This window comes from Acyrthosiphon pisum, chromosome A1 (genome assembly GCF_005508785.2).
Source record: "Acyrthosiphon pisum isolate AL4f chromosome A1, pea_aphid_22Mar2018_4r6ur, whole genome shotgun sequence".
NCBI classification, from domain to species: Eukaryota; Metazoa; Arthropoda; class Insecta; order Hemiptera; family Aphididae; genus Acyrthosiphon; species Acyrthosiphon pisum.
This window is the reverse complement of record NC_042494.1, coordinates 155,152,444-155,174,679: the sequence shown is the minus strand read 5'-3', so window position 1 is coordinate 155,174,679 and position 22,236 is coordinate 155,152,444. Positions and strand designations below refer to the sequence as shown.

General features: G+C 29.9%; 1 protein-coding gene across 1 annotated transcript in view; it reads left to right on the top strand.

Annotated features, from left to right (window-relative positions):
- The first annotated feature begins 3,269 nt into the window (after window positions 1-3,269).
- LOC100167307 (calpain-C) overlaps window positions 3,270-22,236 on the top strand; it is a 29,388-nt gene continuing 10,421 nt past the window's right edge. The window contains exons 1-4 of the mRNA XM_003246077.4: window positions 3,270-3,456; window positions 8,303-8,451; window positions 13,056-13,125; window positions 18,578-18,836. Of these exons, the coding sequence (XP_003246125.1) occupies window positions 8,314-8,451; window positions 13,056-13,125; window positions 18,578-18,836 (467 nt within the window). The 5' untranslated portion in view covers window positions 3,270-3,456; window positions 8,303-8,313. The remainder of the gene's footprint in view (window positions 3,457-8,302; window positions 8,452-13,055; window positions 13,126-18,577; window positions 18,837-22,236) is intronic.

Sequence of the window (22,236 nt, the reverse complement as noted above, 5' to 3'; positions counted from 1 at the left end):
ATTATTTAATAGCTGCATGTTGAAAAATAATATTGTTTGAAAACGTTTCAGTTTAGGTTTGAACCATTAAGCCCCAGTGTATACGCGTAAGTACCGATACCATATTTTCTATATAATTATTGACTCGAGTTGTAATATCCTAATCCGAACAAATTTGGTACTTACCTTTTGTGCTAGGAAATCACTTTTTGACGGTATGTGAGTTTTGACAGTTCTACAATAATATTATATTAATTATTGGCATAGCTAAAAATAGGTGGTTCGACCTTTGTCGATAGTGGAAAATGTAATAAATTTCTGTAGCACATATCATCTATATATAATATATATAAATGAAAGTGTACTTTACCAATAATCAACGCAGACCCGAACCTATTTGAGTTATCGACTTGAAATTTCGAGGATAGATTTTTATAATAATTTCATCGGGCACTAAGAAAGGATTTGTTGAAATTTGCATTTTAAAGAGGTGCTCAAACAGGGATCTTGAGGTTCACGAGGGAAATTGAAAATTTTATTTTTATTTATTTTTTAAATAGTTGCCATTGGTTACAGTCTACAGTAGAAATTAGTATTTATTTATTATTGGTTATTTGGGCAGATCAGGTACAAGCTATCGCCAAATCAAATTATTGAACATTGCAGCAAGTTACACCCAAAAACAGTTGAATAATCATAATTTTTTTAAGTTGCAATTTTTTACGGACAACTGAATGCACGGGTTCAGCTTGGTATGAATGTTTGTGTGTAGATTAAACATCTGGGAAGAAGACAGACTAATTTAGGAATGGTTAAATTTGGTTTTTTTTTTATTCATCTGATATTAGTAGTTATGTTAGGTTAGGATTTTGTATTAATTGATTATATTAATCCACCATATAGCGTCTACGCGAAGTGTTATTAATAATAATAATAATAATAATAATAATATGATTGTTTGATATTAAGTATAATCATTGAGACATATTATACAAAACTTTTAAATCTATAGGCTAAAATAACTTTATTATGAGTTTCAACTTACCAATGTTGTAACGTACGCCGTGTCTTTAAAATATAATAATTAAACCAAGTTATTAATGTAAAATGTTTATCCAGGTAAATTTGGCGGAAATACGCTGTCTTAAAAAACATGCCTTTTTTATTTTGGCGCAAATAGACTGTACCCACAACGAATTAATTTTTTTGGAGGCTAACGGGCTATTCCCGGTAATTCATATTAAATGATAATATTGTTTGTTATAAATCATAATGGTTGTTTTTGTAAGTTATTTTAGGTTGTACTTGAAGATCAAGTGCTACAAATATTTTTATACTCACATATTGAATATTTTATCTAACTCGAACTGATCTGCTTATTAATTATGAATGCACATTGTAATTGACATTTTTTTTAAACTTAATGCTATTTTAATGCAACAAAAGATAAAAAGTAAGTAAGTATTTATATACACAGCGAGTTGAAGTTATAACTAATACAATATAAAGAACGGAGTTTGTGATAAAAACTATAAGCGAAACATTTTGTTATACTTATTACACTATTGAATGTGACGAATGTAAACAACATCAGGTAATAAATTGTTTAAAACTTAATAGTATTTAATATTGATATTTATTTTACAGTAATGTGTGTGTGTGTGTTATTTATTTGTGTATGAAGATAAAATAAAAAATATATAGAAGATAGAAGATAAAATCCTTTAATCTTTAACTTAAAGGGCAAATACATATTATTAATTTATTAAGATTTATTAATATATTGTCAACAATGAATCGTCAAAATCGCTAGAATTTGCTAATCATTTTTTTAAATTTGATACCTAGACTTGAAAATATACCTAATACAAAATTCTGTATAAAGTATAAGTTCCTTACTAAAATTCAAAAAAAAAAAATTCAAACCATTCTACAATAGGTCGTTACTGACTTATATAAAGTTTATATATGTTTAATAACGCTAAAAATGCGATTGACTTTGGTAAAAATTAGTTCACTACTATAGTACTTTTAATCAACAAACTAATTATTAATAGCAATATAATTAATTAATATCCTTGAAATAGAGGTTAACAAACCGTTTCAGCTAAGAATCATGTAAAATGATTTATCATTGAATTCAATTTTAACACATCCATATTAGTGCAGTAGTGCCGTACACAATGAAGAGTTACAATCGACACCTACTGCATAGGTATATTCAACAAGCATGCTTACTCTCCCTCCTCTACAAATATGCAGTTATTCAAAATCTGATATTTGGAATTTTTTAAATATCTATGCTTAAAGACCATATTTTAAAGGTTTTTGAGATTTTTTTGTACCTAATACTTAAGGAGTGTCCTATGGCGATACAAAATTATGTTTTTTAAATGAGAACCACCCTTCCCAACGGTACTTAAATTATTTAGTGGATAATTTTTTTTCCATAAATTTGAATAAATTCATGATTATAGGAAAAAAATGGAAGTGAACAAGTATGGTGAATCACCCAAAATTCAAAACAGAGCGCCTTCTTCGGTTTCCTTAAAATTTACGAACAAGCAGATTTATTTGGATCTTATAATTTATAGTTTATAATACATATTATACCTTCACCGATCGATATATTATTATGATGTAGTTATTGGTTTTTTGTAACACCATTTGTCGTAATAATTTAAGCTTTTAATTCGTTTAGGAAATAAATACTATTGCAAAATAATTATCAACGTTTTAAATATTTACGTAAGTGGCAATTTCATATATTTCATATATTTCTATATATATTATGCATATTAGTATGTATCGTTATAATTATAATTCCATTTAAGCACAGTGGTACAGAAAGGAACATATTTATTTACCTTTTATAGATTTTAACTCTCGATGTATAATATTATAGTTAATTTCTTTTTTTTTCAGAATTTAGCACGACTCTTCCAATAATCTTGTAATTGTTGTTTGCATCCTTTTTTTTACGGTTAGTTCATTATTAAATTAGAAGAAATAGCGCTATAATCTATTATTATATATTTATATGATTTGGCATATTACTTTTATAATAAGGCTATATTATTATAGTTGTATGGACATTCTCGAAACAATGCCCGAAGTTTATAAATTATTCAAAAAATAGTTTAGTTGCACGTATAGTTGCCCGCGTCATTGAAATCGGGCTCAATAGTTGTACTTCGATTATTTCGTGGTTCGTCGACATCTCTTGAGTTACTCTCGGCATGCAGCGCGGTTGAACAACAGGTCTCTCTTGTACAAGCGCGCGCAGTCCTCCGCGCAGAGTCAGTTAACAGGTGTTCATCCTGCGGTGCGGTCGTGTGTCGGTAATCTGTTGTGGTCGTGTCATTTTTATTTTTAAGTCCAGTGTCAAATAATAGTGATAATTATATAGTTAAAAGTTGGCGAATGCTATTCGAATTCGGTGTAGTGTATTGCAATACAGTTCTGGAAATTGAAAACGTGAGTTTCTATAATATACAATATTGATTCAATCGATATCGATTGTACACAGCAGCGCTGATTTTCTGCGCTTTCAATATTGTACGATTTTCGAAATAAAATACTGGAACGTCGAACACACATCATTAGGAAAGCCATTGGATAGTTTTCCCAAAATGTTTAATTTGTTCACATCTACAATGAGATATGATGCACGTTGAAATATATTATTAATATTATAGAAATATGATGTACACTATTTTTGGAATGTCGTTCAAGTGTATGGTGTACGTTTGTGGCTATGCGATATTTATTCGTAATTATAATATATGAGGCTCATAAAAAATAATAATAAAACTGGCTAGACCAGGCATACATGGAACCAATAGTTTGTAAATATGAACGTAAAAATAATCTATTTAACAGTTTTAATTTGGACCAAAAACTAGGTACAGAGTGCCGTCTATCCGTATAGTACGCTTTCGTGTGTACTATCGTGGTTTTGTGAAGTTCCCCACATTTGTCATGACTGATAGATTTATTTTTTTGTTTAGTTTTTTTTTTAAATTTATTGTTCCGCTGACCTTATTTTTTTTTATGTATAAAATGAAAGAAAAATGAATTCATTGTTTCTGAAAATATAAACAATATTTGTAAATCGTTAGTTAAAATAGATTTTCTAATATTTTTTCATACTTATAGAGATGAACGATTCTCAACAGTCTCCAATACGTTGAATTGATTTTCACAAGTATAACGCTTCAAAGTAATAATTATCAGTTATCACCAAAAAAGAAATAAAAACATCTCATTTAGTACAAAAAATGTAATTGTTTAATATACTTTTCATATTTATATAAATAGAATACTAATAATAGTTTAAAGACGAAAACTGGTAATTTTCAAATTCTTTTTTATTTTAACAAATGTATGCAAGTATGAATCTGCCTGTACCGTCATTTTAAAAACAAATAGTAAAATTACGCAGTATCTATAATACGTTTCAATTTAAATTACTCTAGTTAGATAAACTTTTATTTTTGTTACATGTATAAGATTAGATTAATACTGTACTATGCACGTACTTTAAATAAGTCATTGGTGTCACAAATACAAAATAGGATAGGTTAAGTATCCTGCAACTTAATACTGTTTACTCTACTATACTTGGGTACTCATTAATTACAAAGTATATTTGCACATGCTCATAGTAGGTACTATGGTACTCTATTTACCTCTAGCTTAGTTTATAGTTGAGTTGCAATGCAATTATTTACTATAAGATTAAAATTAGCAATTTATCTTTTATTATAATTATAACATACATCATATAAAAATTATTTTAAAACTTCTCTTTTTTAAATCCTTAATGTAATTTGAAACCAACACAGCAATACATACTTATTTTAAGGATAATTTGTTATCATATATCCATGTTATTATTGAGTACAGTGCGTTTAGCGCAATTTGTTATAGGAGGAGCTTTTGTTAAACAAATTAAGGTCCATCTAAAACTGTGGAATTTTTAGGATTTTTTTAAAACTACTAGGTTTATAATAATTTAAATATGTCTAAAATAGTATGTAGAGTGTTCTTTTATATCAACTTGACTTAAAATATTTGATAATTAAGAAAAATAAGTGGAGCTATCGTGACGGTTTTATTGACACAATTGTATTTTTGACAATTGGTTTATTGCGTTTCCAGGTCATTCCAATATCTGAATGTTATCTACTCCAATTAAACTGAATTTAATTTTTACTTATATCTTGTTATAGGACTGTAAAAGTTTTAAAACTACTTGATTCAAAATGATGAAAGAAAATTGGTATTACGAAAATACAAATATAAGCGTTTATAGTTCAGTGTAATATTACATGTATTGTAATAATACCGTTCTATGTTAATAACTATATTTACGATAAATTACATTGCGAAAAAACGTACCTATAGTAAATACGCGATAATTATTACTTTGTCCGATTTATCGATTAAAGCGTTTACCAGCTATGATCGTGATAAGAATATAACGAATTCGCAATTATAGGTAACAAAAATATTTAGATAATGGTTACAACATTTAAAGAATGCAAACGTTATTATAACATAGGTATACCCTCGAAATATTTTTTAAATAATTTGACTTAAAGAATTATAGTGCATAATATTTATAATCTTTTGTACCAACTTTGCTTTGTAAAATAAATTTCCTTGGATCAATAAGCCAAAATTAAAAACATTGTATAGGTACGGCTAGAACCTAACCTCGTATACATTATTCAATTTACAAAACGTATTTAAAGCATTAAACGTATTTCCATTCTATAACAATACGGACGAGATTATTATTGGTGGGATTTTTTTTTTATTAGTTCGTCGTTGTTTTTTTTATCAATTTGATTCATTACGAGTTCCAAAAATTGGCAATTCGAGCAGTAAACGATTTAAATTTTAAATACTTAATTTCTTTTAAGTTTCGTTAACAAATACCTAATACTTCATTGTAATAATATTACAATAGATATATTATATGGCCAATATACCACAGTCGGGCTTAAGAATTCCGTCTATTGGTGTATTCACCGCACGTATTTGGCCCCAACATTAGTGTAGGTACATATTAAATTCGCAGTGTTCCACGGACGCGCACAGACGTGAAATGACTGTTAACAGGTGACATCATGCTAACACCTATCCAAAATATAATGCTGTTGAGTATGGGACATTGAACCTTTGTGTATTTCTGGTATAGTTCGTATTATATTACTATTATTATCATTATATAAACCGTGAAATTCTTTATAAACTCACATGGTGTAGATATGTTTTATACGATATAGTGTGAGAGACTGTGAAGGTACTTTTTTTTTACTGTTATCTATACAACAATCATTGTAAAAATATTAAAATTTACTAGCGTATAATGTGTTAGGGACACGCCTAAATGAATTTCTTGCAGTTCGTTAGTAAAAAAAATACAAAATTAAACATTTATAAAACATATAGGATGAATATTATATTATAAAAATGAAAATGTCATAGGTCGTGCCCACATAGAATATCTTTAAAATCTCTCTTAAAACAACAAATAACAAATGTACCTACATATAACATACTTATCAGATTTTTGAAGACACGATTTATAAGACGAACATTCTTAATATCATCTGCTCTAAATTCTGCACGAAATGATTTATTTGCAATGTCACAATCACATGACATCCATCTAAATTGTCATATCATCTATATATACATCTTTCGTTCTTTGTGCAACTCACGTAAGTATATTTAAACTTGTTTTTAGGACATCGCAATTTTCGCTACAATTGTCATGCAGTCTGTGTATTATCGTTCGTTAATCATTTTACCGGAATAAAATTTTCAAATTTGATTAAAAAATAAAAATTTGTATAGTTTAATGATTTTTAATTCAGACTAATGAAATTATAGAGGTCATTGACGTCTACTACATAATATCGTGTATAATATATTGTGTAAGTAATCCATATCTAGCTCAACTAGAGCTTTATTTTTTTTCATAAAAGTCTGTAATTTTTGCGGGTGCTATTAAATTGTTTCGGGTACTTTACAATACTAAGTCCATCAAGCCACCACCTTTAGTTGTACACTTGTGTTCATGGACAGATCACGTCATTATTTATACATCTGATGACCTATATAAAAGCATACAACGTTTGAATGGAAAAATAAAATTCGATACCAGCTATATCATAATATTATATAGGGTAAATTGTAACAGTACACATCCAGATAATTTTATATTTTTATATACGTATTATAATTTTATTATTGGTGCCAAATGATTTTTAGCAGAAAAAAAAAATCTAATACCAGAGAGGAAAATGATTGTAAATGATGATCATGTTTATGGTCGTTCGGGTCGTGGGAGGAGGACGATACGTTGACCTTAGACTCCGGTCGATGATGTCAAACTATAGAACAACGTACAGGCTGCACGTGAAACCGAAATAAAAAAATGACAGACCATATATGCGTTATTATATAGCAGTCAGCGGAGAAAAATGAAGCCGATCAATTAACTACTTTCCCTGCAAAAATTGACTTTTACTTAAGATGCCTTCCGGGGGGCTGGCTGGGGATCGAATAGGTATATTGGGACAGTCGAATGAACCGCATTCCTGATACTCACCTGAATATAATATGTTATGGGCCTTGAATCCGGAAATCCTGCACGTAACCTAATTTTTTATGCAAAAAAAAATACATCGATCAACATAGACGTCGGAGGGTTTGACCCTCTAGCTAATTATATTTATTTTAATTACAATCGCGTGCTATAACCGTGTGCAAAATAGCATCATAAAACGATTTTTTACCTGTTCAATTATGTATGATAAATAACAACTATCGTAAGTTTTATTTCGATGACAATATTAAAATTAATTTGTTTACAATATAATTTTATGTTGAAATAAAATAAATACAATTAATTCCATTGTATTTAGTCGATCGTAAATAATTATGCCTTGGTATATTATATTATTATTTCAATTGTCGGGGTTTATGTTGTATCTATACATTGAATACATTTTTCTCATTTAGCTTTACTAACTTGAATTCATAATTTTGTTTACTGTTTACTACCTAAGTGGCTATAGGTATATAATATGAAATTTAATACTGCAGGTTAATTTGTATAGTTTTACTTTAGAATATGTTAATAACTTATTTCAATTTAAATAATAAATAAGATAGCCCGTGGACGCACATTTGCGTGCGTGTTTAATGCATAAATATACTGTTGGTGTATAATTTTTATATTTTAATCTCATACCTAAATACTGTTATGATGATCACAATATAAAATTATGCTTTTGTTCTACAGAAATCTTCGTGATGGGCGATTACGACAGGATCCACAGAATGTGTCAAAAACGTGGGGAATTATGGGAGGATCCCGATTTCCCTGCCACACAGTCGTCAGTGTTTTACCACCAAAAGCCACCATTCCAATTCGTGTGGAAAAGACCCAAGGTTAGTAACATGTTAACGATATTACGAAGCTTCGGTGTAAGAGAAGTTTTTAACTAAGTCGTATTAATCGATAAGGTAGACAGGCGATGGTGGGCGATCATATAAAATATATATACGTATATGACTAGTAGGATGATGGAGCACCCACACGGTACTTATTAAAGTGGTAGGTACGAGACGACGATGCAACGACCTTTAAAAAAAAATAAAACTACGTTAAATCCGATAAATAAGGTATTATAATGGACGCCTGTATTATTTAACAGACTATAACAGTGTATTTTATAAGCCACGTGAATGACGTGGTTCTGTATAGATACAACTTACAGCGTGGTACGTTTACCTATATATAGTGGGATGTATAGTGTGTATACACGGTGAACGGTATACCCTGCAGTGTTGTAATGAATACTCTGAAAATGTGTTTAAAATACTTATCTAATAGTATTATTTTGACTAGACAGTGCGTCTAAGATAATAAACTGAAATACTTTTCACACAAAAAAAACCGCATTTCCATTTAAATTTATATAATAATATAATATACCTAATAATATATTTTATTATTTTATATTATTTTTGAAATAAGTCCTAGTTAGACTTAAGCAACATTATTTTTTAGATCCTGTGTGGAGCGAGAAAGCTAGTGTCTTACAATGATGTTTATTTTTTTTTTATCTTGTAAACAAATTTTATACCAGAAGAAGTGCTTCGATTTCAACATATAGTATCTTATCTTTTAGTAAAATGGATCAAGATGGTACTTTAAACAGGTAATTTTTCGATTTTCTCAATAGTTTCTTAACACGCTGAGAAAAACCACCAAAATTTATTTTTCTAACGCTTTGTTTATCACCATAGAAACGAATAAAATTTAAACATTGCATTCAAATCGAATACTGTAATAATAAACTATCCTGTTCAAGGACAGAAGGGACGATGGACAAACTTCCACCACCACTGACCTACATCACCCCGCTGAATTTACCCGTTTTTTTTTAAATTTTCATCCATCATCCGCCATTCTAAAGAATTATTCATTTTTCAACATTTCCACGATAAGTAACACATTAATTAATACGATCATTTATTTTATAATCAATCGAAATTCGTGATCACTATTTACGAAATTATCATCAAAGAAATTACATAAATCGAATCACCCCCCGAAGTACTTATTAAAGAATTATTATTATTATATTATTACTTAATATATACTTATTCACTCCGGGAAAATCTATATAGATTCTTCAGAATTAACGGTCAAATTGAACCGACGTTGTATCATTGACAAACGTTTTTCCTGCTCAATTCAAACGAGTACGACATGTTTTCCGTAATAGTATTATAATGACGTTTGTGGTACCATCGACCGCGCGAGATCGTGTTCTTACAGAATTATAGTTATTATATACAATGACACCGAAGCTCCTCCTGCAGAGATCATTTACGTGAATCGGACTCGAAAATTATTGCAATTTGAACGCAACGATTTACAGCGATGCACCGGCTGCAGCAGCTGTTGAATCGTCGGACGATCATTATTGTCAGAAAGGTGTGGGACGTGCGAATTAATTTCGCATAATATTAATTATAATATACTGTATGCACACGTGCGCATTATGTAACCTAACCTACGGTATACTGTTATTATAATATTACTATAATAATAACGTGTGCCCTACGCATCTCACGTCGTCGGATATGTCATCGGTCGGGCTCGCGTATATTATACGATTGTCGGACTTGTCGATATAAGGCCACTCCCGCGAAGTTTGCACCCAACGAGTCGCGAACATTATTGTCGCTCACCGCGAGAGGTCTTCAATATTGTTATTGTGCTCTCTCGTCGTGACTATAATATATATTGTAATGATGTGCAATGCCATTGTTCGCGCGGCGAGAATTGAAAATCGTATTTATTGTTTTGCCTATATTATACATCGCGTACCTATACTTGTATTCAATGTTAATTACTATTACTATTAGTCGGCATCTCTATATTATATCTTACGTGTTGGCGTCATTATAATACGGTGCACATCGACCGTGGTACATGCTCAATATAATAGCCCGGTAACCGTGTACAAGCATAATATCAGACATGCAAGCTGCGCCGCCGCCGCCGCATTCTCGAACGCATATGACTAATATATTTTCATCGACACCGCACCGTGTCCGCTTACAATGCGACTAATAACCTCCCCCTCCCCCCCCCCATCCAGAAAACAGTACGCAATTAACCGAACCATTTATAATGTTCTGACCAGTTAAATACTCTGTCCCTTGTGGCTCGTTGTTATTAATCGTATATTAATCAAATTCCGTATGTGCGCATCGTGTTCGACACTTTGATGGCGACGTTCGAGATTTAAACATCTTTGGGCGTATCTATGATAAACTCGAAATCAGCTGAACGTGCCCCACACATGTTGAGTCGAAAGCATTTTTTTTTTTAAATTTAGGCATTACAAATCAATAACAACAACCACAACGCTGCGACGCGTTGTAATTGAAATGGTACACTATTAATCTACGATGGCTTGTAAAAAGTGACCCAACTGTGCCGTCTAAATTTATTTGACATCAGGCTCGTAATACTGTGTAATAGATGTTATTTTTCACTCGAATAATTCAACTAAAACATTCATTTAAATGTTATGGTTTTTCTATTAAAAATTATAGTTATACATAAAACGAATACATTTTAACAGTAGTTGTTGTATTTTTCCTCCGACACGGGAATAACAAAAAAAAAACCAATTATGATCACCGTTTAATCCCGTGATAAAGTACCGATATCGAACGATGTTTTGAAAATTACACAAAATATTGTTAAAATCCCACGCTCAGGCCGGCAAATTATTTTTGCATTAATGTTTCGTCATGTTCCGGCTCCTTAACTATGTGTCGTCGCCCAGTGAAGAAAATAATAATATGTAACTGAAACAAATAAATACGAACGGCCAATTACCATTTTTTTTTTCTTCCACTATAACTACTATGCGTATATGTGTGTATTGTATCATGGAGCGTAATTATTTTCGAGTTTAGGACCGTCGAGTCTGCAGCAGTAAACGCGACGTCTCTGCAGCGTTCGTTCTCAGCACACGATAATAATAATATAATAATATAACGACCAAAACGTCCGCCCGGTGACCACATTTTTCACGATGTCTCCGAACGTCCGATTTCATTCGTTTTGCCCGCCATCGCCGGTCATTGATAACCAATGAACGTTTATAAATTGAAAAATAAATCAAGACTATTCGCAGGAACATGGAATGATAATGTGCATATAATATTATTATATTATGGTAATAATATGTGCGTGTACGTTATATATATATATATATATATATAATATAGGTTTAATATATTATAAATACGTGTTTCTATTGCCAGGTATACGTATACGCGTACGATGAAAAACCACTGACCATTGTAAGTAGGTTATGTGAGTGTGTGTATGTGTGTGTATGCATTGAGCGTGTGTGTGTGAGTTGCGCCCAGTGAAACCGACCGGCTGTGAATGTTTTAAACGGGAGATGATATCCCTCGGCCGAAATCGTCTGTTGAACGGTGTAGCATACATATTTTATTTTTATGCGTTATTATTACTTCTTACTGTTTTCCAAATTCCATTCATGTATAATATACCTAATATACAATGTACATCGTACATTTACGATACATAATATTATATACGTACATAATATACACCGCGATGTCACGATACACATGATAGGTATATTATATTATATTATATTATATACCATTATACCTACATGAATATGACGTCCGTTTTAGTGTAAAATAATACAATATGCATTTATAAATGTATATACCGTCGAGTGTGAGAATCAAACAATACGAAACTGCGTCTGAATCGCTATGCGGCTGTCCATTTTGAATTATTAGAAACGATTTCAATGAACTGGAGAACCGGTCGGATTTTGATGAACTAGTGAGATACATTACACGGGTATCGGAATATTAGAAATAACTTTTCGAAATTTATAATATAAAAAGAACAAAATGACATAAATTGAACAATAATATCACTAAAATATCATAATATTATAAATAAAAATAAATTAACCATTCAAAACTTAGACATTATCTTCAAATTAAAAAGCATTTTGAGTGCGTTTTATCATAATCGCTAATAAATATAACACTATTAGGTTATAGTATTAAAGTACGATTGCAAATAATAGGAACGATTTATACACAAATTATACGAATAGGTACCTACGTATTTTTTTTTTAGAATATATTTAAATAAATAGGAACAAAATATACAGTGAAATAATTACAAATCTTATAGATTTTTAAATATTGAAATTTACATTTGGTATATAGGTACTTTTATGGTTTTTATTTTTAGTGTGTTATATAGTTTTTTATATTTTATTAGGGTTGAAATTTTAATTATTTTAAGTAAGTACAGATAATTGTACAGTATTTTTACTTCACCTGCTTTAATGTTCTTAATAGATCAAGTGTAAAATGTATTTTGTATATCAACAGTATAGAGTATAGACTAAAAATGAAACTGATCTCCAATAAATAAATTATAATATTATACCTTTTTGTTTTAGGAGATATGTAATAGACCAGTTTTCGTCAGTGATTCCACGTCTCAATTTGATATCAGTCCAGGAAAAATGGGTAAGTGTAATTTCTCAATGAATGATTAGTCGTAAATATCTTTATTATCACTTCTATTTCAGTATTCGTTAAGAATTGGATTGGAAAACAAAAAAGTGTTTATTCGTTTTAATTAATATTTTTTTTTCAGTCAAATTCTATATTTTTTTTTTGTGCAACTCTATATAGCTACTGTTTTTTGAAAACTCATGCTTTTTGACTTTCACTTCTATGATTTGTGTCTGTATTGGTAATAGAAGGGCAAAATAAAATCAGAGAGAGTGCCCATGTCGAATTTCTGATACTTAGTGTGCGTGAAAATCGTCAATACATTTATTTTTTCCAATATAGTATATTCTATATTCTAGCAAACGCTTTTCTTTATTTATTTACCTATTTTAAATAACACATAAATAATAACCATTAATCCGTTCATCATTATCATTCAAATAAAAAAAAAACGTTACGATTGTATCATTTTCAATTGTCATCACTTCGAAAGACAGTTTTGTTAGCCTTAATTTTAATTATTTTAGCCAGTACTCAAAGTATGTCGATTTCGCACTACAAATTGAACCATTTCAATCACATTAGGTAAATCGTTTTATGGGTACTAAACAAAAATTAAAATCAAGTGTTTACAATCTATTATTTACTTCAGACATTTCTTAGTTCACTAAACTCAATATCATAACAGTATTTTATTAAACCGTTTTTATTTTTTGCTATACAGCAAGTGTTAAATATTATATTATATAAGAAACAGCTTATTTTTATTTTAGACACAAGTTATAGGTAGGTAAAAAATTGTTTAGAGTCTGATAGGCGATAGATGATAAAATACATTTTAAAGATGCTATTGTATAATTATTTACTCGAGAATATATATTAATAATTACTATACAAAATTAGATACCTACCTACTTAGTTTGAAATTTATTATGTACGTAGCTCAAAGTATACTTTAGTTTTATGATAATTTTTATACTAAAATAATTTAGTCCCTACTCTCTAGGTAATAGGTATAGTATATTTTGTAATGTACTTAGAAGTTCGCATGTATATTGTATATACATATTCCATAAATAATATTATAATTAAATAGGTACACAACTTATTATAGAAAAAATATATGAAATGATTTATGCTCTAGTTGTTTTAAAAATATAGGAAACACTAATAAAATTGCAGCTGTTTTGAATATTGAATAAAATTAAAATTAATTAAAAATATTTTTTCTTTAAGACCTTGTTTAAAATTTTGGGGAAATTGTAAAATAATTTAAATCCCAAGCTAAATACAATTTTTTTTAAAAGTTTTTATTACAGAATTTTGAGAAATTAAAATATTTCTTTTTTTTCGATTTCTTAAAAAGCAATAAGTAGAAATAGAATAATAGTAATTTAGTTTAAAACGTTAAACTAAATTACTTTTTTCTCTTAATAATATCATTGAGCTATGCGTGCGTGTATCATTAATCATTATATGCCTATAAGAATATAAATATTAAAAAACTTACTACTATGTCTTACATGCATGATGCGTGCAATAAATAAAAATGTATTTTAAAATAAATGGTTAATAAATGGTTTATTTAACTTATTTCAGAATAATTTGATTTGTTCATCAGTATAATATCATAATATACATCATATGTAAACATATCAATATAGTCGTGTGACACATTAAATAGCATTGATGAAACTTATCAATCGAGATAACCTTAACTAAACTGCAGTGTCGAATGGGAAATAGTTTATATTATAATGTTAACCTATTAACACTGTCGTTTATCGATCAATGATCATAATATTGTATAAATATTAAATATTATTACAAGTAAATCATTTTTAATTTTTTTTTTTATGTGAACCAAACGTTTGCCATGTACGGACTGGATTTATCAATTTTCTATAAAATATACCTATAAATAAATACTAAATACATAGGATTTATAGAACGTCGTGACGGTCATAGCCTTGTGTAGGTAGTAGCTGGTGATAATTCCGTTTTATTATAATGTTTGTAAAAAGAAAGGAAAAAATAAGTATGTGCGTATTGTGTGGTCTTATTGAATTGATAAAAAAAAATAAACTAAAATTTGGATTTCAATGACCATTGAACACTCACAGTCTTCTGGTTAAATTGTCAAAATGTCATAAAAAAAAAGTTGGAACAGAATGTATAATTTTCAAGGTTATTTATATTGATTTATAATACTAAGTTTGGTGTTAAATGTAACAGCAGTAGTTTTCAAAATTGACCAAAGACAAGATAGTAAACACGCGTTGGAGTCATTATTCATTTTTATTTATATGTACAGTAGGTATGTAATAGAATACAAAAAGCTTAAACGATATTTTATTCAAATAATATTTTATATTTTAAATGTTCAAACAGTTAAACATCAATAAAACGTATTAACTTTAGCTTAATGTACCTACTTTTACTTCGCACGGTTTTTATTTTTAAGCTTTAATATGTATAAATATAGTTTCAATTTTAAACATATACCTAAGTTTTATTGAAGGAAATGGCATATTATGAAACTGGATTTGTTAAATCCTTTATATGGGAAAGTTATATTCACTATTAACATAGATTATGGATTAAATTACTTACTGGATATTATATTATTTTGGATCTAATATTAAGAAAATATTTAGTGATGTGCGCTTTTACATAATTATTATATTAAGTACTCTACTGGAGTAAGACTAGTAAGAGCCGTAGGACTCATAGTCGATGCTTGAGAATAAGTATTGCTTAAGTTAATTTATTTTAATAATTAAAAAAAAAACTTGTGATAATAACTAAAAGCAATGCTTAAGGTAGGTCTCGACCAACCTCAATTTCAGTAATAATTTTTATTTTCTTAAGTCAAAGTCTCGTTTATGAATCTCATATGAGTCATATAAATATAGCTTAAGCAATACTTATTCTTAAGCATCGACTATGAATACGACCCTAAATGCTTTAAAACCGCATTATTTTGTTCTACGATTACAATATTATCTACGAACGTCGCGACTAATAATTAAACTTTTGATAATTATACGTCATTTCGAGATCAACAGTTAAACCATGTTAATTTGAACCATGGTCAAATAGTTTAAATTGACTGTGTTATTTCGACATTATTTTCAAGTGGGAAAACTATAGAACTCTGCAGTATCTAGTTTATCATTTAATTAGAATAGTTCGCCATTGTATGGAATAATAATGTCCTAACCGAATGGTATAGTATAATAGTCCTCTCCCCTCCACCCCCCCCCCCCAACACAGTAAGTGTGCCGATCCTCCGACATGTCAAATTATCCATGTAGCCGATGAGAAGGTATTTCAACACAACGGAACTGAACGAAATTATATTATTATACACGTGGATATTGATCAAGCGTATCTGCATTTGGCGGGAACAATGTATATTTTCGTGCATTATTTGTAATAGGACATAAAATAATATTATATAAAAATGTGCTTCACGATTGGAACCCACGAAAATAATAACATAACGTTACGCCGTGGGATGAAGATCCGTGTACACGACCTTGCGGGAGGATAAAAGTAAACAATATATTTTGGTTTTCGTGATTATAATAATTCAACATGGTCTGTCGGATTTCGTATAATATATTATATAGGTACAGCGTTCTATTATGCACGTGGCTGTGGTTAAGTCGGTACCCATTGTCAGCATCGCATACCTAAACGAGTACGTTTGTGTGTACACTATAGAATCTGTCGGTGAAAATTATCCCATACAATGTTTCCCGTAATTTTACGACTATAGTGAAAATTCAAACCGCGTCGTACATAATATTTTTGAACGGCTCGTCAAAGTGATCGCCTGCGAAGTCAATAAGTAATAATCACAATAATTATAAACGGCCGACAGATGCACGTGTAGTGGTTGTAATCTACGTTTTTTATTCGTCTATACGACAAACATTTTTTTCTACTAAATGTTAGGAACACAAATGTGGTAATTTAAACGTCAGTCAAAAGATGTCAAGTGTATCGCGGTATACGCTGTTTTCAGAGTTATACTCATATTGCGTTCACGAGACTGGAACAAATTAGCCTGCATCACATTATAATATTATTGTCTCTGCAGATTGACATTAGATTCATCGAGAGATTTTTTCCGCGTGTGCATATTATACTTACGCGCATTATACTTTCAGTTGGTCGACCAACCCCGTCACAGTGGGTAGGTTACCTACAGTTACTCGGTTACTGTTTGCGCATTATTTTCGCTACACGAAAAGTGTTTTGGATATGTTCAACGCGCGACTAACAAACGTATAACATCATTATGAGTAGGTACGCTATTCCAAAATACAAACATAATATTATTATGGAATACGTGAAATTTCATAACCAACAAACTCTTCAGACCATATAATATTATAAGCAACGAGAATGATCACTGTGCCCTATGTTGTAATATACTAATATTAACTGAACGTTCTTGTTTTGTACGGTACAAAACTATACATATTAATGTATCTATTGTAACGTTGCGATTTCAATGGTGTTTGGAAAAACAAAAACAATAATAAGAATAATAAGATAGTTATACATCAATTTAATAAAGCAACAGCGTTAAAAATATAAACCTTGTTCCTTAGGTTTAAAACGGGATACCGTTTAAATTGGATTATTTTTACAAACACTAAAGTATTATCTCGTATAATCTTCCTGGGTACAGTGGAAGACTACAAAATATAGGTGCCCAGTACAAACACTTAACTGTTTCGAATCGTCTGAAAAAATGTGTCAATAGTATAATGTTATATTGTACATTTGTACCTATACATAATAGGTTTATTATATTTGGTTTGTTAGCTCTCGTGGAACTGATCCAGTAATAATATTATACCTATGCTACAATACGAATATTAAAAAATATAATATGTTCAATAAAATTCACTACCTAAAAACAACATTCGGTTTGTTCCTTGCAATTAAATCCATAGTGTGGCATGGGTAGATACTTTAATCGAAAGGATAATAATTTATTTTTTTGGCTTGAAAACCAATTAGTTTGTTTTTCACAGCAGTGTAAATATATTATTTTTTTTAATATAAAGTAATATACGTTCACAATTTGTTGTCTTTTTAAAGTCAGTTGAGACTCGAATCTGGGAATTATGTAACTTCACATACAATAATAATATGCGTAATATTAAAATCGCCAACGAATTTCTATATCTTCCTTGTCGACATTTTTATTTTGTTCAGTATTTCGATGTTTTATTTTTATATAATATATTATATATTTCAAAAAACTTTTTTTTTAAATGTTTAGTAAGATCTTATTACAAATGAAAAACATACTTAGACTGTCTATATCGTTTCGTATTATAAATAATTACAATGCGATGGTTTTTTTTTTTACAATAACCCGTTTTAAAAATTAGATAATTAATCACTACTAATCGGACATTTTATTATGTTTGCGTTGCAGGTGATAAATGGCTCGTGTCTTGTCTGGGCGTGCTGTACCTTTGTAAAGGTTTGTTTTATCGCGTGGTGCCGGCCGACCAGTCGCTTTCCAGCGAAAAGGAGTACAGCGGCGTTTTCCGGTTTCGTTTGTGGTGGTGTGGTGAATGGATGGAAGTGTTGGTCGACGACAGACTTCCAACCGTTAACAACCGGCTGGCGTTTTTGCAATCTACGCATACCGATCAGTTTTGGCCGGGACTGCTGGAAAAAGCGTACGCCAAGTAAGCATGTGCAATTAAAATAGTAATAATCGTTTATAAAATGGGTGTATACCTACGTAGTGTTGCTTTAATCAACGTTTTAAAAGGATTTTACTGATAGTATAGATTACATTTTTTTGTATTTATTTTTTAATTATTCTTGATTATTAATTTATTTAATTTACCTAATATTACAGTTGACGCCTGAAAAAAGGCTCGAGTGCAGAATAATTAAAAATATAATGACAATTAAAATAAATAAACTCAAAATATTAATAATATCAGTGAATTTAAGAATGACTAATACAATACAATAAAATACGTAATTAAAACTTAACACCTACCATGATAGAAATAAATGTGCGTTTAAGGGAGGGTAGTATATGCAAATAATAAAATCATATTAATTTTCTTTCTCTTATACGTAAACCTAAACAATACCCTTCCTACCAAATCGTCTAAGACATTAATAAGTATTCAATTAAGTTTAGGCTATAGCCTATTGGTTATGGGTACTATCAAAATATATCATAAATACATATTATATATTTAGATATTATTAATGATTTATTATTTACCATGACAGTTTATAATAAATTCAAAATTTAAAACTTCGCCCTCATTTTGCTGACTACATGCATAATTACTAGAAAATTGTGTAAAGATTTCATATTATGTGACCTCGAAAAGTTCTAAATGCAATAATTAATAAACGGTGTTGAGAAATGATTAAAATTGATATAGGTATATTTAACATACCGATAAATAATACTTTTTAAAATTATTGTTATTGAAATAAAATATAATTTATCAAATAGGAAGTTAAGTATTCAAAGAATTTGTTCATTTATTATCAATATAATGCATTAGGTAGGTACTTATAAAATAACAATTTATATTTGTATAGGTAATAATTACACCCATAAGTATTATAAGTTGAATATAATTTAAAATAAGTAAAATAAAGCGAAGTACAATAACACGTATCTATAAGAATTCTTAATAAGTATATTATTACAATGATACAATATTTGATGAAGTTATGAATAATTTATCGAAATGTATTTTGAGTATAAATATATTGCGCAAAGAATTATGCGAAAAGGGGGAGGGGGTTAAACACGACGTGTGTATATACATTATCTAAATACCAAAATGTATAATATATTATTATAATTAATTTCATTCGTTTTTACAACCGATTTTTTTTCAATGAGTAGGCACAATATTAATTTATTCAATTTTAATAACTCCATGAACAAAATAATATACTTAGGTAATAGTAGGAACTATCTAAGCGATGAATGCATAGCCGATTTCATTTTTATTGGACTCGTGGACATACGAATAGACGAAAACTGGCAATATTTTGCTCATAAAAATATATGATCGTCAATCGTCGTCTTTTTAACAATACGTAATCTCATTTGCAACATACGTACGTGCACATGCGTGTCCAATAGTTTTTTTTCAGCCTCGTTGAACTTCCTACGCCTCAGACGGTTTATCATAATATCTTTTAATATCTTATATTGTACGGGAGCGTTTGTAACAAAGGCGACATGCTGACAATTTAACATAATATTATTTCTGACGGTCGGATCGTATGGGTACTATAAATTTTATAACGATTCGAGATTTAAAATAATATTACATTTGATATTTTATACGCGTTACCCCGAGAAAGCAATGAAAAATAATGACTTTGCTTATTTTTGTTTGGGTTTTTTTTTTTTTTTTTTATTTGTCATTGAAGAATATTACATATTATTTTATTAAGTGAGAGAATAGCAATAAAAACACGAAACGAGATTTTCATAAAATTTACTACGCGCCGGCCGACCAGACGGAAGCAGCGACAGTGTTTGTGAAAGTGGAATAGACGCTCGTAATATTATAGGTAGTTGTTATCCCTTATTTCAGAGTAATGACAATTATACGCAAAATACTTTGCATCACAATATTTTATAGTTTTCGTACGGTTTTAGAACTCTGATACGGATATTGAAATCGCGTATTATATACGCGTGTTTACCAGCAAAATGGATTAAACGTTTAAATCGCCCGGTGGCTTTAAAATATAATATTATTATTTCTTTCGGACGCATATAACGCGTATATACAATATTATTATAATATTATTTCCCCGTCCGTATTATACAAAACTGTACGCTTACGTTTTTCTTTCTCACTAGACACGGAGATCGGTGTCTGAAAAAATAACATCTCAAAAACTCGTCTACCCGAATTATTTAAATTCCGACCGCGCACGTTCCCCCTCAACGGGTAACCGTATAAATTAATTCCCTGCCTCGTCGTATTGCATTTTGATTGATACCAGTTCATATACAATTTTATACACCTGCGGTCATTTTAGAAACCTGTCGGTCGCTCGATATGCGGTCCCGGCGCAGCGCACAATGCGATCGCTTACTGAGAAGTTTGTGAAAACTACTACGGTCGGGTGTCGTCGCCGACCATAATAATAATAATATATTATTATTTTCCACTCGGAGTCGCACAAGAGCTGAGAAAATAATATAATAATAATAATAATATTATTATATGATAGTAAATATCCGTCGTCGAGAATCTTTTGTCAAATCGCTAATTAATTATCACGACAGTTGCACATAATAATGACGGTAATAATAATAACACGATCCAATATGAATAATGAACGGCCAGCGGTCACCGGACTTGGACAGATGACCTTGGGTGTTTCCTTTAGCCCACGCCGCCGTCAATACACTCCGAAAATGGACTCGACGAGAATTAAAATAATATAATAATATACGAGCTTGCCTACTGCCATTATAGTATCCGCGCAGAAACAGTTTTTACTTATTACTGTAAATTGCAATGATGTTGTGTCGATGGACTCTGTGGGAGTTGTGCTGTTCATCGGTGGTGGTAGTGGTGCGTTAATCGAACACGATATTTAGAATAATAATTGCGCTATTTTGGTCGTTAGGCATCGATGCAGTCAGTAGGAGAAAAAAAAATTTAATATCTATAATATTATGGTCAAGACACCGGACAATTAACACCGCTCGTGCAGAGATAATATAAAATATAAAGAAGATTACACATGTTCATTATACACTATCGAAAATTCAGCTGTTTCCGACCCGTGCCCAAAAGAATTTTAAGAAGTACGCGCACTGTGTTTCGAACATTTTTTTTAATAATCCATTATTTTTAAAATATGCTTTCCCGCATGGGGAAGAATTAAAATAATGGATATGATTATCCGATGTAAATGTATGTATATGCTATACAGACAAATAATTGAAATTGAAAGTGGTCAAATAAAAAGTTCAATGAATCAGCCTGATATTGTTGTTCTGGTATTAAAATATAAGCAACGAACAATTTCATATAAAATTTAAAATTAAGATTTTTTTACTTGTGTAGTTTA